This window comes from Poecilia reticulata, chromosome 15, assembly GCF_904066995.2.
Source record: "Poecilia reticulata chromosome 15, P_reticulata-male-v2, whole genome shotgun sequence".
NCBI classification, from domain to species: Eukaryota; Metazoa; Chordata; class Actinopteri; order Cyprinodontiformes; family Poeciliidae; genus Poecilia; species Poecilia reticulata.
In genome coordinates this window covers 18,703,981-18,730,331 of record NC_088844.1, presented here as the reverse complement: position 1 = coordinate 18,730,331, position 26,351 = coordinate 18,703,981, and the positions used below count along the sequence as shown (strand labels likewise).

General features: G+C 35.7%; 1 protein-coding gene across 1 annotated transcript; it reads right to left on the bottom strand.

Annotated features, from left to right (window-relative positions):
- Positions 1-728: 728 nt before the first annotated feature.
- Positions 729-26,204, bottom strand: prim2 (DNA primase subunit 2). Its single transcript, XM_008429836.3, has 14 exons — positions 26,054-26,204; positions 25,260-25,409; positions 25,014-25,123; positions 23,594-23,670; positions 23,397-23,517; positions 22,345-22,440; positions 20,443-20,580; positions 16,662-16,729; positions 14,850-14,922; positions 14,072-14,257; positions 5,807-5,933; positions 4,985-5,067; positions 3,379-3,447; positions 729-2,079 (listed from the first exon to the last, which is right to left on the bottom strand). The coding sequence occupies exons 2-14, from the start codon at positions 25,402-25,404 to the stop codon at positions 1,852-1,854; spliced, it is 1,521 nt and encodes a 506-aa protein (XP_008428058.1). The 5' UTR covers positions 25,405-25,409; positions 26,054-26,204; the 3' UTR covers positions 729-1,851.
- Positions 26,205-26,351: the final 147 nt, after the last annotated feature.

Genomic DNA, 26,351 nt, shown 5'->3' with positions numbered 1-26,351 from the left:
ACTCCCAATGTAAGGCAGCTTGCGTATGTGTGATCAAATGTGATTGTTAGCTCTTGGATTACATTTTCTGCTTTTGCAGTTAACACTCCAGGCTGACAACTTTGTAATGAGAACAGAGTCGATCCCGAAATGCAGAGCAAGTACAGTAGGTTCATGGGTAACGACCGTAAACGATCAGAAAACAGTCTCAAAGAGGCCAACTGTGCGAAAGAAGTCGTGCTCTAGCAAATGTTAAAACATCAAAGCTCTCTTGCACACATAAACCAAGAAGCACATTATCTACTTGCTCTATTAAACTGAATAAATGCACCCAGTTGAGGATTATGAATTAGTTTTAAGATGTGTCCAGCTTTGATTCTGCACTATAGTGTTGTGCGAACGCTTTCATAAAACAAGTACATCATAAAATGATTAAATGACCTCTGTAAAAATAGATTCATGTTCATATAATGAAGGAAATACTTCAGTCTCTCATTGGATCTGAACGTAGCAAATCTTGTAAAAGGTAAAGGAAGAATATTGTGCTACTGAGAGAGAATTAAAGGAGCATCTTGAATTGGACTGCCATGGCAGCATAAAGGCTCTATCGCAGTCACAACATTTTTTTTGTGTGCAAATTACTAAACAGAGGCTCGAGAGAGGAGAAGAGAGGGAAGTATCTTTTGACCAAGTGTGCTTTGAATAAATTGCATTGTGCTCTATGAGCCAATATTCCAGAGGCAGACTAATACAACTGTGGAAATTGTTTATTCTTTTCATCCATCCTCCTGTCACCATTCATCCACGCTGCTGCCAGAAAATACAATGACATTGTTTCTGAGACAGCAGGGGAACGTTCAACCGAGCACACCCCAAAACCACATCCCTGCCAAACAGTGTGCACTGAGACGGAGTGTGAGCCATCCAAGTTCAAACCGGAGTAAAAGCAAAGAAAAAACAAACGGGCTCAACAAAATAAGCTAAAAAACGGTAGGACAATGCAATTTTGTGTTATATCAAGGCTTGAAACTGAAAGCTAGCAACAATGTCTTGATAAGGTGTTCAGAACAGCCATAAACTTGAGAAATTATTCAGAGTTGATGTAGTGAACCAACACAAAGTAGCACATTAGTTAGAAGTGGAAGAAAATTGTGTTTTCTATGTATTTTTTTTTTACATTCAAAATCTGAACAGTGTGACAAACATGAGCCCCTTAACTCTGATACCTCTGATCCAATTATTAAATAGGGTCCTCCAATTTATTCTAGCTGCTTTGGAAGGCCTTAGAGGCTTGTTAATGTAACTTTAATAAAGAAGAAAGGCTGCAAAAACCTTAAGGGTTGGGTATAGGGTTAGGAAACCAATCCTAACCCTACATAGGCAGATTTAAAATGGGCATATTACAGTACAAACTTAATTACAAATGCTTTCTCCGTCAATTTCAATCACTTTAAAACTTTTCTGTAAAAAAAAAAAAAAATGGGGAAAAAGGTTCAGTATATACAACTGCAAAATTGGTTCCAACACATACCAGAAGACTTGCAGCTGTAGTTGCAGTTAATGTACTGATGAATTAGTTGCTAAAGATAAATTTATAACTTTTACAGATTTCATTTGTAAAAACAAAATAAATGCAAGTCATCCTTTTTTAAATCATTTTTAATGTGTTGGACAATCACATAAAATTCTAGTAAAAAATACATCGATGTTCGTGACTGTAATGCAGCAAGATATGTGAAAGAACAAGGCACTGCATGACTGACTAGAACAACTCAAAAGATCTTACTCAGCAAGTCAGATGATACAGTTTTCAATGAGCAAGAGACCTGACCCTCAAACCAGCACTCATCTCCACGTGGATTAAAACAGAAATCAGGCATCTTGAAAGTCGGTCTCCAGGTTCTTTGTTATCTCAGCCAAATGCTGGGATTCATCTACTGCTGGCTCTCGAGCTGCAGTCAATCCTCTGGCGGCAGAGTTTTCCTGTGGCCTCTGCAGTGTGTCCGTTTCTCGCTTCACATCTTTCCCTCCGCCCAAAACTTTCTGGCTCTCTGTGAAGTACTGGTTGGGGTGACTAAGAGAGAAAGCGGTGTCCTCCACCTGCTCAGAAAAAATATGAGAAAGCACAGCAGAGGAAGGTCAAGAGAGGATATTAACTGCTAGTTATCGTGAAGACGACAGGTTGATTGACTGATTTAATGCAATGTCACCTTTGATGAAATGGTCACTTAATATCTCTCTCACTGTCGATGAGAAATGTTTTACTGAATTCTTCGCGTTGCAGAATTTCAGAGACATAACTGAGCCGAGTCATTGATGGTTTGAATCATTTCATGATTTTATGGTTTCCTTTAGAGGAAGCACATGACGTATCTATAGTTGCTACAGCATCTGCTGTGTGACAAATTACAGATAGTGATAAAATATCAAAATTTGTTATTTTTCCCTTTGGAGAACAAGAATAAATTAAATTATGTCAACAAGAAAAAGCAATAAAAATATTCAGAGAACAGTTTGTGCCATAATTTGTGTCACAATACTTCCACCTACTCATAACTTGCAGTAAAATATTACTAAAAAAAAAAAAACTGAAGGGGGTGTTAAAAGTAAGAGTGGAAAAAAGTGCTGCTTTTCTTGGCTGCAAGCATAAAAGCTATAATGTAGTATATTAACTCATTAAACCGAAGTTTTGTTTTAATGAGTTAATTGTTTCCAAGTATTGAGTGAATTAATATGTACAGAGTACATGCAAAAAAAAACTTCCAGTGGTATTTTAGAGCAACTGTTAAGGTTCACATATCAGAATGACCCGTACCTGTGTGTACAAAACCTGAACCAGAATTCTTTTGACAAACAGCATAACTTTACTTTTCAAAGCAACCTTTTTGCTTCTTTCTTTCTGCTTCACAGAAATGCTTTACATTGTATTAGTTTACATAATCCCCCCCAAAAATTTATTGAAGCTTGTAGCTAAGATTAAATCAGAATGAATGCTGTATTTAAATAGTGCAAGCTGACTTGACAAATTATTTGATTTAGGCAGATCAGACCATGTGTTTCAAATCAAGTAGAGACACATGGCAACCCGCCAGACAAATGTGAGGGGGAAAAAAAAAAAATCACATATGGATCCAAATGTTGTACGGTTATATTTAGCAAGCATCTGCATCACACTGATCTAAACAACCATCTATTCAGGCAAAATGTGATAAGTAACGAGTTTCAACCATCAAAAGTCAAACAGATCACAGTTCTGCAGGTGTCTACAGAGGATTAAAATAGGCTGGAAAGACTGAACAAACTTTAAAAAACATATGGTTCTGTTAGTCATGGATGTGATGAATGTGTTTCAGTGTGAGATGTAAACACTGGCCAGCAATTAAAACAGACTGAACTTACATTGTGGGTCAATTCAAAGTATTTTTGGCACGCCAGCTGATAATGCATCCCTTTGACCAGCTCAAGAATCTGCAACAAAAGGTTGAAAAGTTACACCTAAGATAATTAAAATGTTTACATAAAGAGTTAGTCACATTTAAAGATAACATCAGCATCTGGTGCTGCTGCAGCAAAGTTTCAATAACCGTTTTAATTGGATTTGGGTCAACTACCAACACAAGCACAGTTCATAAATCATATCGACAGCAGAAAATACGTTCTTAAAGAAATCTTTGCAAAGCTAATAAAAACAGATGAATCAGCTCTTGGTAGAATGACCACAGGCAGCTTTAAACTTGATTTAAACCGTAATAACTATTTTCATAATGTGAGAAGCTAACTTTCCGAGGACACTGAGGTCCTGTGCAAAAACCAACATCACATGCAACGTAAAACAAGAGCAGTTACTCTTACATGCAACTAACTGGAACTAAATGGAGCCTTTTGGAGCTTTTCATTCTCCTGGAAAACGAATCCAAAGACTGTTCCTTAGCTTGGATTTGTTTGTAATCATCATTCCCCAACCTCCTACTTGCCAGCCTCTGGTGTAATAATACTACCGACACGCTCGTCTCTACAGCTGGTAATAGATCAGGAATGAGCTGAGCAGATTCTCTGCCAGAAATTGTACTTTCAAACTAGTTTTAACTGATTTTGTTAAGGAAAAAATGGAGCTGTTGTAGTTATGAGAGCAACAGATTAGTGAAAAAAAGAAAAAGAGAGAAAATGGCAGCTGTTCATCGAGATGCATTTCAAATCCTTCTCCAACAAACATACAAATAAGATATTAACAATGTCTCAGGGACCAGCTGTTTAATCTAATGGTTGAAGACAGATTGCAGAGACATGGGAAATATAAACAATAACTTTGGTGTTACCGTGTTTCACTTAACACCACAGCTCCTAAACCAATTTGTTTAAGCGTCAGCATGATGCTGATTTTTGTGGCTTCAAAAGTGCTGAATGCACTGTTATTATCATGTTGTCTAATTATCCTTCAAATTGGTGAAAATTACCTTTATTAAATCTGTATAGATGTTTATTCTGCTTACGGAAAACTTAATGATTAAAGTAGACATCTTCAAACTCAATATTAGATTCCTTCTTATACAGCCTTTATGTCCTTTTTAAATTATGGACTTTGACAAAGCATTGTCAAGAAGTTTGATTTATCAAGCACAAATCTCAAAAAGAACACATCAGGGGGAAAAAGATTTGCAAAAGCTCTCAATTCTTTACTTTCTTGCTCAGTTTCCCATTTGCAATATCTGTGACTTATCTATTTATTTTAATCAATTGTAATCCTGTTCCGCAGTGTTTGATGACATTATCACCAGCAAAAAAAGCCAGCTCATGTTAGTCAATAATATCGCAGTCTGCTGGTTCCTAAATGTTTTATTTGACAGAAATTTCATAAATATTTCACTGGATTTTTCCTCCGCAACTTCTAAAACTTTTCTAAGATAATTTTTTAAGTTTCTTAGTTAAAAAAAATGATTTTACTGCTCAGAAGCAAAATGGATATTTAATAGTACGACTTTATGGTCAGACTGGAAAAAAACCCCACCTGACTGACTCCACTGGGAGACACTTTATAGGACTGAAGCTTCTGCTTCAGTAGTTCTGGGTCACTGTGACGGAATGGACATCCTGGCAACAGGAACAACATAGATCAATAAATCAATTATAAGACACAACAAAAGAAAGAGACACTTGGCTAATTTTACACTTGATCTGATGGTTGGAAGTTAAATGAAAATAAAATAAATAAAATATTGGAATATAGTTTATGATCAGTGCAATCTGGTACATAAACGCTAGAAGACTGCACTCTTCAGAGAGGAAGCTGTTACTGCAGGAAGAAGCCTCAGTCAAATCTTTTCAGCATTACTGACTTTAAAGTGAAGCTTGAGGAAGCACACAAGGTCCGTGAGGTTTCCAGAAAGCAAACCGTTTTCTGCTGAAGCGTGCCAGCTGTTCATTCAGTCTGCCACAATTGGAAATCACACATTCAAAACGACGTGATGGTGAACCAACAGCAAAGTGTGTCAGTTTATCTTTTTGAACAGTCCAATTGTCCCTCAATAGAACAGGCTAGTTTAAGAAATGTTGGCAGTCTTTGAAAATTACACACTTAAGTTAAGGGTCTCTGTACTCTACACGGAATGAACACAGGGACTGCTGTATGTAATGTTAGCTCCTAATGTAAGATGTTACGGCCATTTAAAATGTCAGCTCTAATAAAGTGCTTAGGATATTTGGTATGTAAAAACTATAATGTTTTTACATACCAAGATCTCTACTTCAAATCAAATTTAACAAAAAAAACAAAACAAAAAAAACTTTAAAACCAACAGATAATGATTTCTTCTCGCAGACGCTAACTCACCATGATAGTCGCCTTGGCTGGGTGGGTTTGATAAAATCACCTTCATGCAGCTGTAGGGAGTGTAGTCTGTTCGCTTGCCTTCTTTGCCAAACATGTGGCGGATGCTGTAGGCGTATGCTTTGTCAAACTACAGAGAGACGAGGGGTAAGGGAAGGGGGGTCCGGAAGAGAAGGCATTAGTAAGGATGAGAGTATAAGAGGGACAAGGTTGGTGTGAAAGAGGCACCGTCATACATCATGTCAGTTCTGAAGGGAAGTTTTCCACTGTGAAATATAGAGCTATTAGAGAGAACCTGCTATAGAGGTGTTGCAACACTCTAGATAGCTGCGTTATGGATGCTTTAATGAGGCCATCCTTCTCCGCGCTTTTTGCCTCCTTGTCCTGAAGAGCACTCCGACACAACATGAGGCGTACTTTAAATCAAGAAATAAATGAAGGCAAATCCAACACACTTCACAAGTTTCATGTGAAAAATACCGCACTGCTATGTGTGTCTCTTACTAAGGGGAAATGATACAATATTATAAAACTGAGAAGAATCCGTTTTGACTGGTTGTAGCAATCAATTTCAAAGTGAAACACGAGTTTCAAGCAATATGATGAAAATATTGAGTAAGTGTATCCCCTAGCTTCTTTAAAGAACGGTTCCTCCTCCTAGTGTTCTTTCCAAGACATTTGTGAAAGCGCAGCATAGCACAGGGACCTGCAGACACCAGAGTTGCTGATGATGAAAGTGATTTAATAGTTATTTCTGATAAGGTTAAAAGGTAAAAAAAAAAAAAAAAGAAAAAAAGAAGAGTTTCTTCACCAAGAGTGTTGGAGAATAAAAACAAACTCGCTACATGTCAGTCCAAGAACATTTACTTCATTAAATGGTACATTAGACCTTATATCGACCACTCGAAATAAAAAAATAAAAACTGAGAATTCCTATAATTCACCACAGCAAATTGAAGAATAAAACTGTCATCAGATATCCTAAAAAGTTTCTGAACCTCTTATAACTTGGCTATATTTTAAGTATTTACTTCTGTTTTTGTAAAAATTTTGGTAAACACCTCATTAGTAGATAATTTAGTTTGTCAGTAGGAAATATGATCCAAGACCAAAACAACATATATATTTTGAATGCAGAAATGTTGGCCTGCTAAAAAGTAACACATAGAATATACATAGAGGGCTTGGTTTAGTACAGGTGCTCTGGCCGTCCAATTAAACAATGATGGTCGTTAAACCATGACCTTAACTTTCAAATGAAAAGGAAGACAATTACTGGCATCTTAAAACAGAACTTCTGACTATAGATGAACAGTCAGGTCCTTTTGTCAAACAACAAATTATCTTTCAGCTACATGCAAATTTGCACCATCTTAATCTCAACAAATAAGCAAAATATCAAAGCCATCAGTAAACAAGCTGATGGCAAAATAACTAGACAACACAAAAAGCAAAAACAAAAAGGTTGCTTTGAAAAGCAAAATTATACCATCTGTCAAAAGAGCTTTTGGTAGTTTAATTAAAAAATGGGTTAAGAAAACTGAAATCTACTCCAAATATAACACACCACAATGGCAGCTACATGTTTGTTACCTCCACTGCCCAGTTCTCTGTTCCTGTTCTCTGTTCCACGCAGACAACATGCTTTTGTCTGCATGTTCAAAGAGACTTGTTTTCTTAGAGTACAACACTGATTATGAATAAAAAATAAAAATAAAAAACTTTATAAAATCAAACTTCAAAAGATGCAGAACTATTCCTTTAATGTTTCTAAAAGCATCTCTGACATTTCTGCACTGAGGCTTAAATTAAATGAACCTTCACAAGTCTGGAGAAACAGATCTTCAAGAAGCAAAACATCAAAGTGGAGAACACAAACTATACGTTCATAGAATATTTTAAAAGCGTCGAAATTTAGGACACTTTCACTTCATTTTTAGAAAAACAGTTTCACTTTATAGATTTTTTTTATAAGCCCCCCCCCCTCCCCCCCCAAAAAAAATAAAACCAACACACATTTGTGACTGCCTCCTAAAAAGAAAAACATTATTGTAACATCCACCACCCAGACTGCTCTGACAGTAGGAGACTATAATCACCAAAACTGCACCCACACACATTAATGTCGCAATAAAACCTTTGAACTTCCTAATGTGACTAGCTGCAGTGCCAATTTAAAAACCCATCAAATCTTCTTTAAGTATGATAAATCAGACATTAATTATGTTGAGCTTCTAGGATTCAAGAGGCCACTTGCTGATTTAAGAGCTCCATAGTCCACTGGCACTAAAGTGTGTTTAATATGCATTTTGTGGACAAATCTGGACATAAAAAGAATCCTAAGTGGTACAAAGTGATCGTGTGGTCACTACTGAGGTTAAAAGAGAATGATAAATGCCTTTTTTTTTTTTTTTGCTATAGTCAGCTGCTACTTCATATATTTACCGTTTCATCTAATTACAAACTACAGTGCTATACATCCGCTATTATATCCAACACTATAGCACCACGACACTAAGAGTCTTAGCATAAATTACAAGTGAGGATTCAAGTTATTACTCGGTAATCAAATATGGTGATATTGCTCTTATCAGGTATTTCTGTAACATTAAAAGTTCCTAATGACCCAGCTTCACTTTACTGCAAAGACCAGAGAGTTACATATTTTTCCCAAACAGACTAAATCATGGTCTTTGCTCAAAGTTGTCTTTTCCACAGTACTTATATGAATGAGGTCAAGGTTTCTGCTATTAGACTTGTATAAAAAAAAGCAGTTACGCTCCCCCAAAATAGGCTTAAAAGTTTGCTATTGAATTAAGCTCAGGGTTGCATCTAGTGCAGGTGACCTCTAAGTCATATCTTTAGCTGTGTTGCTAAAACACTCCATTAGGTGGTGAGGATAATTCTTTACCCTGCCATATTCTAACTTTCTTTTCTATATGAGGCATATTTCTGGCCAGATAATCACTTCTCTATTGCTCTCAGTATCAGTTCTATCATAAGAAGCAGGAAGAAATATACTGAATGTGATTAGGATAAACACAGATTTAATTTTATTATAAGTTAAAAGGATTTGATTGGACTTAAATTTATATTTTCAGTAATGTTATCCAAGATCAAATTGGTGCAACATCAATAAAAATACATTTTTTCTGTTTTTTTTGTTTGTTAATAATGGTTCAAGAAAGGTTAGTGGTAAAAGCGTTAGGAGTCTCTTTAAACTTTTAATTCCAGCCAAACAACTTTTACAACACCGTAAAAAAAAACCCAAGAAATTTAACATTTTACCAAATCAGTTGTAATTCTACATTGTTGGTACTTGCTTAGAACCAATTCTGTTTCTCCTGCAAAACACACATGCTATAACACTATAACACTAAATAACTGGTTTTATTTCGGTTCCTGACCAAAACTAGTTTGTCGACTCGGGGCTAATAATCACATGAAGCTGAGAGCAAGTGTTTAGATGCAAACAACCTCCTAAATTATTTGTGTAATGTTTTAGACTTTTTTCGGATTTTAATATGACTCCCAGAGTAGCACTTGAATGAAATATTCCATTTGAGATGTTCATAACATGCTTAACTTTTGAAACATTTGCTTTTCTAATTTAGATTTTCTTTTATTTCATCGTCTCATTACATTCATTTATTTATTTTATCTTTTGATGTTAAGCTCACTGAAGCACTGAGCAATTTTTCAGTAAGTTACAATTTTATATAAGCTTCAATAAAGATTTTTATGTTTACTAGATTGCTAGTACAAGTGAATATTCCCTTGTTGGAGGGAGCTTAAAGTGCTTAAAGTGGATCTGTTAAATTGTGATGTTAAATGCAATGAGGTCTAAAATTTGGGTGCACCTAACATTTGTGCTGGTCCACCCGAGAAAATGTTAGGTACCCTACGGGAATAAGATAAGGGTTTTGTAAAGTACACTCTAAAACATTAATGTGGTTGTCCTTAAACCACTTTGGCACTAATTTGACAGTAGAGTAATTATCTATTTGGAAAACCTCTTTGTGCTCAAGCTTTAACTTCCTGCTAAAAACCTAGAAATGTTGCTTCAAAATTTCTTCATACTTTTCTTTTCCCATTATGGAAACAATTTGACGAAGTTAACCAGTTTTGTCCTGCAGCAAAACAACCCCGACGGTGTCAGTTAGAAGAAAGGAATTGACTTAAAGTTAAGGTCTGTAAAACAAGTAGTTTAACAGCCGTTCTGCCCCAAGGCTACACTACGCTACAGCAAAGTGGCACAAATAGACACTCCTACAAATGAATAGGCCAACGTCTGTGGCAAGAAGAATGGATAGATCAAGTTAATTTCATCAATTCTCCCTCTCCCACTAGTCTAATATTACATTGCCTCTTCCTCCAGGCCTTCCTTTCGGCATCGCTGCCTCTCATCTTCCTTCTCTCCTCTTGTCGCATACTAATGAGAAGGCTTTGTGCAGCATGCCACAAAGTGCAGCTTCTGACACAACACATACATCACTGTGAGAGCTGCGAGCTGGTCAGCACCATTCAGATGCCTCGGCTGTGGAACAAAAGCAGGGCTTTTTCCGAAAGCCATCACACGCGTTACATGGCAAGTAAGACACCTCAAAAATGGGGCACAAAAAAAGAAGAAGAAAGGGCCACGACAAAGGTCCGGCATGTGAGCCTGATGGATGGAGAGATTATAAAACTACAATGGGCACTACTTGATTAAAGTCAATGTTATTTGTTGTCTTTTTTTTTAGGAATTTCTTCCCATTTCTGTTTTGACATTCACTACACTTTCAAATAGCATGTAAGTTTCTTTGAAATTCCTGTGTGGGTTGGAAAACTTTAATGTAAGCACAAAAGATTCATTCTGAGTTAAACCTGTACAGAGAAAGGGGGAAAAAAACTGATTAAAAAAAGGGTTTTGCTGCATCTTAAAAATAAAAAAAAATGAATCTCCAATATTGTTTGTCTGCCTTCAAATTAGTCAGACAGCCTTGCAACTTTGGTTCATTGATATAATTATATTTTCAACTAACTTAACTAGTGAGAGATTATATATTCCTCAGTAAAAAAGAGATTACTCGTACACAGAGTTTGTTTAAAAAGATTAAAAAAACGATTTCCTAAATGTTTTAAAAATACAAATCTGAAAAATTACAACACATTTCTATTCAACCTGCCCGAGTCAGTATTTTGTAAAACTATTTTTCAAGCAAATTTGGTCGTTAATCTTTTGGTTTACGTTTCAACAGTTTTGTACATCTAGCTGCTGAAATTGTTGCTCATGCTTATCATAAAAAAGCTTAAGCTCAGTCAGACTGGATAAACAGCATCTGTCAACATCAATATTCAAATCTTGCCACAGATTGTCATTTGAATATAGGTCTGGACGTTTTAGTAATTCTAACATAAGCATATGCTCCTATCTAAAGTAATTTTTGTGTAGAAATGGCTGCATGGGGTTATCATCCTGCTGTAAAGTGACTCTGTTCCCCTCAGGTTTTTTGCTAAGCTGAACAGGTCTTCCTACTGGACTGCTATGGCTTCACCTACATTTTTTTTCCATCAACTATAACAGACTTCCTTTCCCCTGCTGACAGCAGACGCCCACATAGCAAGATTTGTAATTTACAGTGAGTGAGAGATTAAAAACTGACCAACAGTGTCAAGTTTTTAATTGGATCTTTTGTCTTGCATGTACTGTTTGACTGAAGGTATTTAAAATAACAATGTTCCCTATTGATGTGGCCATGTATCGTTACAGCAGGAGACCTTAATGTTAATGTGCATCTGCTGAATAATAATTGCATTTTAGAGTCTGACCCATAAGAAAAATCGAAACATGCCTTATATTGAGTACATGCTATCTTACATCGGTAATAAAACTGGTGCTTTTACACTGACTTTTGTCTCAAATCTTGTTCCCAATAATCTCACCAATTTAAAAGCACATCGAAGCATTTGAACTAACGAGAATCAAGAATCAACAAGTTCCTCTCTAGCTTGTCTATGTTGATTAAAAGCTAGGTCTTTTACAGGATGTCACCTGGTAAGAAGCAGGAGTTCAACTGGTTGAAGAAAATCTAAGTAATTAAGAGAAGAATAAAATGACTTGTAAATTATGTTTTCTTGACATTTAATAATTGATAAATTGTTAATTTTGACATTATGCAAAAGTTAAATATTTTGTTTTTCTTCTTCCTCTCTGGACTGAGGTGAATGACCAATTTGAATTGACACGGCGTGATCCGAGAGTATACATGCGGATGCCATTTTGAAAGCGGCTGCTTTTTTCACATCTTGGAAAACAAACTGGCTTTTTTCAGCAAAGTCAGAGCGATGACTCCTGTTTTCCACACTACACCCCTCATTGTAAGAAGAACATTCAGCCTAAGTACAAGGAATGTCCCAATTAAGATGTCCTATTGCTGATCGGATCTGAGCCACTGACGTTTTTATCTTTGTATTAAGCTTCTCCTCTTCTGCTCTACAAGCTCTGCTATATGAGATCCATGCACCTCAGTGTGATGCAGAGCTACACAATGAAAAATTGATCCTATTAGCAGCAGCTGGGTAATAACACTGAGCAACCATGTGAGCTCAAAGTTTCTGCAGTAAAGCCAATTAAAGTTCACATCAGAGACCATACCTCTTAAAATAATTGCAAACTTATGCTAGAATGCCTGTGCAGCAGGATGCTGGATATGTGATTGGACAACACCGGGGTTGCCCTTGCTCAAACACTTCTACAGGGAAGGTAAATTCCCAATATTCTCGTCCAGCAATTGGTAGGTCAACCAGGGTGTTGAATTTAATACACACTCTGTATTCCATTTTGCCATTTGCTAGTCCTGTGGAAATGTAGCTCATTTCTTTGAAGTTTCTCCACGGTGTATTGAAGAGGACTTTGGGTTCTAATTCATAGCTTCTGAATAAGCTAAAAAATAATAATCAAAATCAAAACGAATCTCAGAAATGTGTTTTAGCAAACCACAGCCCAAGTCAACTGAATGAGCACAATGTATTCTGTCAGTGTTTTTAACATTAGTTGTCTAATTAAATTGGTAGCACTAAACACAATTCTGTCTTTACAGCACAAAAGACTCAAACACAGTGGCTGCCAGTGGCTGTTTTTGAAATACTTTCCCGTAGCAGATGTTAGCATAGCGTGGCTGCGGCAACATCTCCTGCCAACACTCTTTAAAGCAAGCTGCATTAAACCTCAGCTGGCACAGCAGAGGAGCCGTCAGTACAGGGTGACATCAATCCTGGCCTAAATGAGGGCCCCCCGTCTAAATACAAGCATCATTTGGGATCAGACGTTTCTAGAACATATTCTTAATTTAACATCTGATGAGATGGGTATTTTTATTTATAGAATCAAATTTGACTGTTGATGTTGCACAAACTATATTTTGTCATTTCAGTATTAGTGTTCAAGTAAATCAGCAGGGGCAAAAAACAAAAGCAAAAAATAAACACATTTAATAGTATATAAAGTATGAGTGTTTTTCTATATGAATACATTTTTTTTCTTTTGTTCTATGGTCTAGAATAAAGTTAATCCACTTGGAATAAAAGTTTATTGTGGAACAGTGGAATGAAATGTAGCTACAGTGTCTTGCAAAAGACTCCACATTATTGGAAAGTGGAAGGAAACTATTACATGGTTTTCAAAATGTATTACAAACAAAAATTTGAAAAGTGTGGCGTACATTTGTTTTCAGTTCCCCTGAGTCAAAGTGTACTGTATGTCTATTAACTTTGCACATCCAGAATATGAAATGTCTGGGTATTCTTTGAAAAAAAAATCCATAAACCTCGAGTGAGATGGAGTCTGAATAGCAATTCTTAGTTGTTGCTGCCACCATTATGTATTAAAGTAGGTATTGTATTATGTGTTGGGAATACCAGTTTTCCTTCAAATAATTTACGTCAGGGTATATATCCAATTCTCTGTCAGAATATCTTGAATCCGAGTGATTTAAATAGAAATAAACTTGGTAAAGGCCAGTTATCTGGACAGGACATAACCAAGGCTTTTGTTGTCTCCGTCAAGGGATTTTGCTTCATTTTGAAATGATACTGAATTAGCTTATAATTTGTGTGATAAATACAAAACAAGTCAAAATTTCAGTGCCTGCTAAAGATTCCTCTTAACAGCTGCAAACTAGGTTGCGGCTTAATAATTCATGAACCTTTTGTTGACTATGATGCATTCTGCTTTGTTGCTAAGCAGGCCAGAGCAAATTAAAATTAAAAGTTTAGTTACAACATTACCTTGTCTGCATCCACTTTGCCTCGTATGAACTCCATCCTCCAGAACTGCAGTGCCTGCTCCAAAGAGAGGCCGATGCCTTTGAGGAAGAGACCGTACTGCATTCTGCCTCCGTGGCGGAGATGGTGCTGGTCTCTGAGCGCCTGGTGGAGCTGCCTCATACAGAGCGGGAAGGACTTTCCTGCAAGCTGAAAACACTCGACTTTTAATGATGGACAAAAAAAAATCTCCCTAAATAGTCACACGATAAAAATTACTAACTTTGTTTCACACATGTATAAATAAAAGCATGCTTATGACCGCCCCATTAATCACACTCAGGGACCACTTTCCAGTGTATTTTAGAGGTTTCCCTGTTTCAGCACACCTGACTGAAAATAAATGGGTTGTTAACAACCTTCTGCTGGCCCTTAATGACATGCTGAGGAGGTAATTTAATCATCTAAATCTGGTCTGTTGAAGCAAGAAAACATCTAAAACATGTAGCACAGATAGAGCAGAGGGCCTGGATTAAGGAATGAAACGGTACTCATCGCATCACTTAGCAGAAAATACCTTCTTGCTAAATCAAACATTAATTACAGTGAGGCTCTTGGTCATTTTTTTGGCTAAAACAAGGAACTGTGAACGTTCTGTATTTTTCTCCAGGCACTTTAATATGTCACCACTAAGTGACCAGATATTCTATAAGCATCCCATTTTTACCTTCTATCTTATAATAAATAAAACAAATAAATAAAAAATAAAATATTCTAATCAGATGTGATCAGAAAGACTTACTGAATCGATCTGCTCCAAGGAGATTTTCCCGACATTTTTTTGGACGCTGTAATCCTGTCCCAAATAGGAATGGCTGAAATAAGAGAATAAAGCATCAGGTCTGTTTTTCTCTAATAAATACAGTTGCCATTAAAACTCAAAGTAGCATAAAATCTGTTTATGGTGGTTGACACCATGCAGCCTTTTCTGATCTCCTTCCAAACCCAATTAAGGCCGGTGCTGAGCCAGAGTCCTGATTGGGCAGCAAATCATATAATATTTTCCCCACTATAAAGATTACTGACATAGCTATTCATCTCAACAACCTATCCACTAATCCCTAACAACACTCTGGGATAATCCCTTCTTCCACCGGTGTATTTGGGTTTTTACTTTTAAGGCAAAATAAACACCTTCAGCTGTTCTACTGAAACAAAGATAAACTCTCCTGCTATTTTGCAAGGATATTTCATTATTTCTTGCTACTAAATGTAGATTGAAATATCCCAAAATTGCACACAGCTTTAATAAAATTGAGCCACATGTAGTTAACTGTAGCTTTCCAAAACCCATTTACGATTACAAGCATCGTTCGGTAATACACCAGTTGCTTTAAAACAGACAATATGATGCTCAACTAATGTTATATTAGTACTGATGCATCATTTGAAAAACATCAGTGTGATAAAAAGAAATCCAATTTTATTCAGGAAAATATAATCAAACCAGATTACGAGGTTGACTCAGACATGAAACACAGGACACAAATTCAAAATAAATTCTGCAGAATTTGACTAAGATCAAAATTGTTTTTCTTTTACTTTTTTTTATCTTCTAAATTGATCTAACTGCAACTTGTGTCCGTTAGTGATAACAAATGTATGTTAGCACATTTGCTATAAGGAACATTCCATAAAACGATCTGGTGAACACATTTAGACAGAGTTCAGCTTCACTAGCATGACTGCTAGCTGGACAATTGGACACTCAAACACCTGACCTTTATCAGTCAGTAAGCACACCATTCCTAACGGCAAACTGGTCAACATCACTCTTCAGCGTTGACGTTGCTATTTAAGGTAATAGTAGCAGTTTTACTGGGGTGTTTAAAGAACAAAGCTGGAGGAAACACAACAGGTGTAAGAGCCTATTTAACATTTGATTGTCTACGCAGTCTGGTAATAACAGAAAAGTTAAATGGAGTTAGCATTTTATCAATTTGAGCTTTCAACTTCTGTCATGAAAGGCAAAAGGTCTTTATAAGGAAAACACAGAGGTTGTGCGTGGTTATTAACAATTGCACTCATATTTATTAGATCTGTGATGTTTACTCCAGAGATCAAAAATAAGTCACACAGAAAGTTCTGACTTTCTGTCCATTAAAGACACTGTTTTAGATTCAAGTCGTCATAAAAGTTGGAATTGAAGCAGTCTATGAAAACCAAAACTTTGGAGGTCAGAGTTCAAGATGATTCAATATTCTTCTTTTTAAACCAGCTGTCAAAATGACAAAAATAATCATTACTGTAATTTTTGTAGAGTTTCCCTGATTATAAGTCATGACAAATGTTGACAGTTTCTTTGACAACTAACTGACTACATGACAACATCACAGCTCTGGGGTGTCTGTTATCAGGAATATAAAACTGTGCATTTGCAAAAACAAGTGAAAATAAAACATCATGCAGCATCGCACCCCAACGGTGATGAAGAATTACATCAGTAAATGACAGATTTACTCAACAACACTTCAAGAGCACATTTGATGTTCTTTCGTGACAATATTCTTTTTCCAACAAGAAAAGCAACAAAGTTTTTAATCCTGCTGCTTACCTGAGGTGGTTAAGAAGCGGTTGGAGACGCTCATCAGAATGCACCGCTGGTAGGGAGCGGGCTGTCAACTGCAGAAAAGATGGGCATCACATGAATAATGTCTTGGTCAAAGGATTAGAAAAACCTAAGGCTGCAGATCAGTACAACTAAACTGCTTAAAGGCATTTCCACTGAAAACTTGAGAGACAACATCTTTTAATTATAGCCCCAGTGTTTCTCAGCTATTTTTTTTTATTTAAACTGAATAAAAATGTATAATAAAATGGGCAATGCCTTCATTGAATTAACCTGATTGTAGTTCTAACTCTTTTAGAAGGTTATGTTTTTGTTTACCAGACAAATCGTGTTTTAGCTGCTGCGATTAGCAATTGCAATATTTAAAACAAAGAACATTCACACAAAGCTTGTGTGGTGGGGAGCAGACAGTTATCTTGGGAGTGTGAAAGACTTTAAAGTGCAAATAGATGTAAAACCCGCACCATCTTTAAAACATCTGTACCACATGAAATACCTGTCAAATTATGTCTGACAACTTCTGACTATTTCTGGTTTTGGTATTCAAATGCTGCGTTAGCCTCAAAACAAACCAACTCAGTTTGATTTCAAAGCAAACCTTCACTACTTATAAAAATACATAAATAAAATGACGGTGTAAATATACATCTTTTGTTCAGAGTGTTTTTTTTTTCTTTTGTAAATTATGCATTTTCCAAAATTTACTTTTATTGTTGTGAGTGGAAGAAAATACCCAACACAGAAACACAATAGTAGATTTCCAGAAAAGTTCAAATTTGGGACAATTATTCCATTTCAGCAGTTGGGGATCCAGATAATTACTTGGAAATGGAAGAATGGCTAAACCAAGCTGCTCTTTGTTTTTTGTTTTTTTTCCATTTGCATTAGCTTGTGCTTTCTGTCCTTTGATAGTGGACATGTGCTTTGATAAACCAGAATCAAATACATCAAGCTCACTTTGCCAACAATAGGACATCTGCACCTAAAAGTGTGTTAGATTGAGGAGGAAGCAAAGGCTTGATTTATTTTTTTTTTTTAACATTTCAGACAAAAAGCACAGCCTGTGAAAGATCTCATGCTTTGTTACTCAGCAGGCACCAACATAAGTTATATTTTAACCATCTTCTGAAATGACACTTCTATAAATCAGGTGATCATACAATTTGGTTTGCCAGAAGTGAGGTTTAAATGAGTTTAAGCTGCAAAAAGTCATTTCAGATTATGTTCTGAGCAGAATCCAATGTTTGCACTACATGATAAAATACGGATTGAAGGAGGCTTCTGAACAGAGCATAATATTGCTAATAAAAAAACTGAATTTTTGGTTATGTTGCATTTCTTGTGCACAGAAAATAAAGTTTTAAGACAGACTAAAATGATAAATGAGAACTACTGGATTTCATTTTGCTTAGCCATGACACATTAAATTAAATTAGTTCAGATTTGGTTAGGAGACCTAAACCTCTGAGTCACTGTCCATTAATTATAATAAGAGTTTTGAGGTTTAGACCTTTTTGTTAACAAATAAATCCAGGCATAATAGCATTACATAGAAACATAAAAAATGAAGTACCACCATGATGATACTGAAATGAATAATGTAGCACAATAACATCAACATGCTTTCTTAAGGCTCGTTGCTTTGGTGGAATGTGGATGCCTGGAACTGATGCAACGGGTATGGATGCCTTCGCATAGAAACTTCAGATTTAAAATGTCACTCCAATCAGCTGCTGGTAGTGACAACTAATCCATCTGTGAGGCATCCTGAGAGTCAAGTGATCTTTATAATGACTGTCAGTTGCCCTGGCAACTGCCTGATAACAATGTTCTCCTTGTGCCCTCACAGCAGTGACCATTACAGGCATCCCCTTTGTGAACTGGACCATTTTTATGGTCCAGTATTAGGTACTTAACTTTTTATTTCACAATGAATGTGAACATTAACACCGTCTCTGACATCAAGTCCCAGAATGTACCCCGCTTCTTGGGATGAGCCAATGACATTAGGCCATCAAAAACAACAAAAGCTACAATACAATAAATTAAATACCTACACCAGGAATCAAAATCAGCCAAATTTCCCACATGTGGCTCTAATCAATTATCAAATTAGGGCTGCAACTAACAATTATTTTGGTAACTAATTATTCAATTGGTTATTCTGACAACAGCATACAAAATTGGCACATTCTTCAAATTTTTCATTTAAGCACTTCAAAAAAAATAAATGCAAATACAAATAATTAAATTATTTTGTTTTAAAATAAGAAAATATATAATTTGTTGCCTAAAAAACAGCATGTAGCAAAATATTACACCAAAAAGAGAAAAGCTCAGGGCGTTCTGTTTGACTTAACATCAATATAGTGTATGGCTAATCTGTTTATTATTTTTTAAGGTTAACTGATTAAAAATTGAACCACAAAATGTGCTTCATAGGATATTTTTTTTAAACATTTATTTTCTTATTACATAATTTGAACCAGGTGAAGCAAAAACCACGCCACCCTTCTTACACAAAGGGTATTTTTTTTATTTTAAATAAAAAAATTATATTTTGTACACTTTTGACTTAATTACTGCTCGTTACATGGTCTTCTTGTGAGTCTGTATAGTCCAGGTGATGATTAGTCCATTTCTAAATTAGTTGACAATTATTTGAATAATTGAATCATCATGATTAATCTAATTAATTGTTTCAGCCCAACATCAAACACATAAAAACTTGGAGTGAAAGGTGGGTCCTAAGTAAGTCCATCCATAAAAACTAAGAATATCCACAATTTCTCCAACAAAATGCAGGCAAAGATTAGGGACACAAGTCTTGATGTATTCATGAGGAAGAAATCACAAAGTTCCCCAATTTTCTATAACATTACAAACTACTACATCAATCAAAGAACATGCAGTACCTTCTTTCTCTTTTGTGTTCTAACCTGGAATCAGTCAGAACTCAGTTTGGCAGGTCAGACTTTTGGAGAAAAAACCCCCCCAAAAAAAACAGAAATCCGTCTCGGCCAAGAAAAGTCTAAACGTGGATTTGTTAATATTTCTGTCACTTCCTTAAAATAGAAAGTCTCTTCAGATCAGCTGTGAAGCATCTAATCTACAGAGGTTGTGTTTCATTTATCATACCAAAGTACTGACTTTGGCTGCTAAATGAAGCCGTTGCCTGATCTGCAGGCTGGATTCCTCCCCAGTACAGAACTGCAGTTGTCGCCTCGCATAAATAACAAGGAATGCCTCTGGTTCCAAAAAAGCTGCACTTCTACTCCCTCAGGTTATTAAGAGCAAAACATGAGCCCCTAGATGCTGCACAACCATGGACCCCCCTGCTATGCCTAAAAAATGTTTTTTTAAAAACACATCAGGCCTGCAGGGACAATAAGCTTTTTCCTACTAGCTGTTGCCAGTCTTCCCTCCAGACATTTAATGTCATGTGTGCACACTAATTCTCCTCATTTAAACGCCGCATTTCTCAAATTTCCCTCAAGGCAACAAAGTCTACAGATGCAATTTACCAATCTGCCTCATGAAGTCAAGCTTTTAGTAAACAATGTGCATTAAAATAAAGTACATGTGCTCAAGCAAGCACTTGAACTTGTAGTGCAATGAGTGAGAAGAATGTTTTTAACGCCATAAGAAATGTGTGCTGTTGCGCTTTTCTGACATTTGATTTGCAGGACTGCAACGTCTCGGCTGTGCGTTACAGCCTTTCAATCATTTTGTGTGCTTTAAATATAAAACATCCATCAGTACTTACTGCAAGAGCTTTAGAAAGCCTCGTGCGGAAATCGTTGAGAACAATGGTGACGATTTCGTTGTGAGGGATGTATGCATAGCCTTCTTTGAGGTACACTTTTCTTGTTCGCACCAGGTCGAGAGCATCTTGAAAAGGAACCTTTAAAAACACACATTTGATTCATAGCAAAATCTGACTCGAAAGTGCATCGCAACCACCTAAAATGAAATAATTTATTCAAAAATACCCAGGATTAAAGGGATTTGGGGATTGACAGAGTGCTGTTTACTTGAAGATTTACACAAATTTCAGAGCTGTTAGGGAGAATGATTTACATTCTGCTCAATGGAATGTAAATTAGAGTCAATTAGCAGGCCAAGGCAACTTGCCCGCTTTGTGTTCATGTTGTGAACTGACTGCAGATTGAAATGCACTCAGATATTACAATTTTTCTTTCAACTACAAGTTATAATTTTATACTTCAACCGGTTCTACACATTATGAATGTGGTTGCCAATGACATTTTTTTAATTGATAAAAATGTACATATAGCCTCAATGTGGTGTTGACAATTAAAATTTCCACTTCTTTGTGAGTTTCCTAACAGAAAACCTGTGGGGGTTTTACTCAAAGCCAAATCATTTGGAGCTGTTCTGTACGCCTCATGGGGTTCATTTGGTAATTTTATTTCATGCCAAACACTTTTAGGATTTTTGGGCTAAAATGTAAAGTATGCTTCATCAGACCATAACACATTATTCCAGATGGTTTTGGGAGGTTTTTGTCAAGTCTTTGGACAAAATATTTCCATATGCAGCCCTACTTCTTAGTTAAAACAAATATAGAACAAAACCAGCTGTTTGACAAAAAACTCTGAACATATTTAATCAGTTTTCAGAAAAAAAATATCTAGTTTGTGTAATGTTGCATTTGTGTCTCTTTTCTCCTGTTATAGATGATGGTCTTTACAGCATCAAAAAAAATGACAAACTGGATGTTTTGCATCTTTATACTGAATCGCACCTTTATGAGATCAATGAGATCAATTTTGACCCATGATTTTAAGTAATGTAAACAATATTTAATTGAAAGCTGTCTGGACATCTGAATTGTATTTCAGATGTGACTTCATCAGACTCACAATAAAACATGGGTGAATCAACAAGGCCGAATGCTGAAACTGAATCAAAAGGTGTTTCAAGACAATGTTAGAGTGTGTAAACTCATGGAATTGAGTTATGGCACCTTTTTTCAATTTTCTCCACACCACATGAGCTTGTTTTTTGTTTGAATTGTGCACGATATACAACAAAATGAAAAAATAAAAAATAAAAAAATTATTATAACGATTTATCAGGCTTATTTCTTTCCATCGCAAGAATGAAAGCCACTGTAGAGGAAGGTGTTTCCTTAAAATGTGCATTTATAACTCAAGATTTGAAGATTTTTCTTAAAATACTTATTATTAAAAGTCCTAAAATGTGTTTTTCTTTTTCTCAGGTTTATGGCATGATTTAAAAATAAAACAATCTGGAGAAATCTCTTTGGTCTGGGCGAGACAGAAAGACATTGGAGATTGTGTGTAGTTTCTGGAAAAGCGCTGAACGCAGGTTATTCATATATTAAAACATGCTGAAAGCTGCCACCTACTCAGGTGAAAAGTTCACAAAAAATATTGAAATTTGTCCAATGAACAAGACCTTATTTGGAAATATTGTCCACATGAGACATACTGAATCCTACAACATTCATGTAGAAATTAATTGATATTTATTATAGCTTCTGTTATAATAGGCACATATTAACAGTTGATCACTTTGTACATAAACTTTGGGTGAATACTTGATGTTTAAAATTGAACTTGTGAAAGTGATCTGAATTAACATCGTCATTAGTCTCAATGAAAAGAAATGAGTAACTCACTTTGTAGAAATCCTGTTCCTCCACCTTGACTCCACTGGCAGCATAGCTGGAGATGGTAAGTTTCTCCCTCAGATTATCCTTCTCCTCAGCACTAATCTGAAAGATTAATCAGGAAGTTTCAGCATTTATTTACACATCAGTGTAAATAAATTGACTTTTTTTTTTTAAATTAGCACAACACTTCTATCCTCATTTGACGTTACTTGACGCCAAATGAAGTCAAGTAACGTCAAGTGACCTCTTATGCATTTTAGTATTCAACAACATATACACCGTTAAAAATATATCTCTCAATTGAGGATTTAGAGACTACATGGACAGATAAAAAGAATGTACATAGTATTTAGTAAAGTATTTTATTACTTTACAAAAACAAATAATTAAGTCCTTTGTGATTAGGATGCATGAGACATAACTGCAAAAATCAAAAGTGACAAAACATATTTCCCCAATGCATTACATTTTAATAGCAGTACTTCAAAAAGCAGCAACAACTCCAGCTGAAAGTCAGCCTATGGATAACATTCAGGGACTCAGTGATCAAACTGCCCCACCTAGTGGACAACAAAACACTGTACAGCCATTATAGAGCGCTCACAACAGTCTGCGCCTCTCACTTTACAGTCAGAGATTGAATTGGAAATATAAAATACAATATGAAACCCTGATAGTTAAATCTGTTTGGATTTTTACAATCCTTCCACCTTTTTTCGGTCTCCTTTCAACAAAAACATTTTGCTATCAGTTTCTTCATTCTGTGTATGTCAGCAACTAAACGCTTAAAAGTTCTTACAAAGTATATATTACACAAATTGCCTCATGTAAGATGAGGATATACTACGTTTTATCCAAATATGCAATAAAACATATTTGATGCAAATCAAATATTTGCTTGCACATCTAATTGTAATACCCTTATTAACCCACAAGCCCTTTTAGCACACCAGCACAAAGATAAAATAGTTTACATGACGTAAAAGGTATTTCAAAGTTCTGAAATATCTAATGTAAAGAGTGTATTTACTAAAATGGAAGCAAATACAAACACTTACTGTATTGTACTGGAGATTATTCTTGTGGAGAAATTCTAGTTTTTCACCACTATTCAGTTCTCTAAAGCGGTATTTGAAGAGATCGACTTCCTGTTGAATAAACCAGCGTCTCAGATCTTCCCTGCAATATCAATGGAAAAGGTGTTAGCTGCATTGTAACTTCTCTATATACAAGATAATTAAAATCATCAACTTACGTTTGACAGTAAGCCAGTCTCAGAATGAAGTGTGAAATGTGGTCTTTTCTGCGTTTTTCGGTCTGGTCCTTAGCATCCTTAAGTTAGATAACAGATAATTCATCAACCCATTAATGTATAGGTTCTGACATGATAAGAAAAGGTTGAAATTATCACAAGAATATAACCTGAACAGTAACTCAATGCAACACTTATTTGTCCCATATTCTGTTTGGCTTATGCCACTTTTACACTAGTCCAAAAATAAGCAAGAATATGCCATCTTCTTCTAATAACTGACATGGTACACTGTTATTAGAAATTATGGCATAGTATTTACTTGACCACTGCCTTCCTGTACAATGCCACTCGAAAACAAATCTTGCTTGCAGCAGGTTATTATAGCTCCTTGACTCAGATGGTCTCCAGTCACTTTTTCACCAGGTAGATGCTTTATCTGAAGCATCTGCATGCATCAGATGAAGCAGTAACATGACACAAGATGCTTCAGATGAACTTGCCAATCTGTAATCTGTGTGTTTTGTATGCCTTACAATCGACTGAAACGTTTCACCATAGAATTGGAGTTCAAGTTAATGTTATGCACAGTCCACGTGTATAGAGAGATCATAAACAACAGACGATCCGCCAGAGTTCTTATAAAGTAAGAAATACACGAAATACACTGACCAGCTGATATGGATAATTGCTCATATTATCCACATCAGCAAAATCTGATATGGATAATAAGAATCTTAGACTGTGTAAATGTTTCCTTGAGTGTCCTAAAAGGCTGTATACAAGCTTTTATTATTATTAATTATTATTATTATTATAAAAAAATGAAAGAAACGTTGCCATAGGAACTCAGCCAGATATCAGGAAAATCCATGATGCTCAACTTCAGCTTATTATGCAAGTGAATGATCCATATTGAAGGTCAAGTCCCTTTTATATTCACAATCCCTAAAGCTTACTCTGACAACACATATAGTCTATGATCTCAGCAGATGATAATAATAAAATTATCTGAAAAAGGGTTAACTGCAGAACAATGGTGCCAAAGAAGTCCATGGTTTAAGAGCAGCTTAACAAAAGAATGCTACGATTGAACATACCTGGACGCATATACGTAGTTGCTTTAGAAGCACATCTTGCTACAGTCCAAACCTTGTGAATTTCTCCTAAACTGTTGAATCAGTTTTGCTTCACAATTTTGTCTTGTGTGGGTAATAACATGACATTTCTGCATTAAAAATCTATTTCTAATTCATCTTCAAATATTTTTTATTTTCTGGTAACATAAATATAGGCTTGAAATATGATGCACCGGTAAAGTAACAAAATATATATATATATATTTTCACTGAATTACTGACATAAATTATTTCAATTACCAATATGTTCAAATGCATCTAAATGGGTGTTTCACTATACTCACACCAGCCCCGTGTGGAAAGTTCTGCGCTCTAATCTCATTATCGAGTTTTCTCAAGTAGTCATCACTTAGTTTCACATAGCTGACTCCCAAATTCTCCACAGTCTTCAGCACTGCAGTAGAATTAAGGAAAGAAAATATATATGGAAGCACATTAAAATTAAGTCACATACAGACATGTAAACAACACCTGTTACAAAAAAAAAAATCTGTTTAAATAGAGAATAAAGAGGTCACAGTCAGTCTTACATTTCAGTCTATCAACAGCAAAACTCTCAAATTCAGAGAGGGAGATGTTTTCCAGTGGAGGTTGTCCATAGAACTGCAGAGGCTGTGAATAGAGCTCAGCCTTGAGGTCAGTAACAGCCCTGGGTTTTTTGCTAGGAAACTGCATGGTGCCTAATGGTTACAGAAACAAATTATCCTAAATATATAGATACAAAACAAGCTGAGTCGTAAAGTTTTTACATTTAGAATAACACAATACTCTATGTGCACACATTGATGAACCAACGTTTGTAAAAAAAAAAAAAAAAAAAAAAAAAAACTTGTGTAAAATGTTTAAACACCACATAGTCAATTTTATACAGCATGCAGACGAAGAGAACTGAGTAAAAGTACGATAGCATAGCTATTACCAACTCGAACATACGTGCCAGCTGATCGCAGTTTTTTTATATCCAAAATGCGAGAATTGTTATATTTACATTGCAAAACATTGTCAGCTAGAACCTCTGCTTTCAATTCACCTGCACTTCAAAATGCTAACGATGCTAATAAATGTTGATAAATGCAATGAGTTGAAGCAAGTATCATTAAATAAGTGCAAATAAACTTTAATATACTCGATGTCTAACCTAATAAAAGTCAATCAAACCAACACATTCACCAACGTTGATAAAGTCTCGTGACAAACACAAATACATTCTCAATAAAACTACTTTCCCGTCGAACAGTCTGTAACCTAGCATGTAACATTTAATGAAGACATAAACGAATGAGCTCAAAACGAATAGTTACACAAATATTTTCTATAACGTTACCAAGAAGACGAGGAAGCAGGCTCTGCAGCGTCCAATCCCGCCAAATAAAAGTGGACTGTTCAACAGACGCGGCTAAACTGTGACGTAGCAGGAAGAGAAACGCTGACGTATAAAGTGAGCGCTCGTTTTGTCTCTCCAACTTACACCGACATATGAAAAAATAAAAGAAATTTAAAAAAGAAAACACCGAAACGAAACGTGAAAAGTGACAAAGTTCTGTTACATAATCGAAAAATAGCAAGCACCTTTTTTTCGGAAGGATTTTGTTTAAACTACTGTCTAGGTTAAAGAAAAAACA

Coding starts and splice junctions, on each gene's coding strand:
- prim2 (XM_008429836.3), bottom strand. CDS start 25,404: ATGCAGTTTCCTAGCAAAAAACCCAGGGCTGTTACTGACCTCAAGGCT. Junction 23,518..23,593: donor AGACTGGCTTACTGTCAAAC/GTAAGTTGATGA, acceptor TTGATATTGCAG/GGAAGATCTGAGACGCTGGT. Junction 14,923..16,661: donor CCGCTTCTTAACCACCTCAG/GTAAGCAGCAGG, acceptor CTCTTATTTCAG/CCATTCCTATTTGGGACAGG.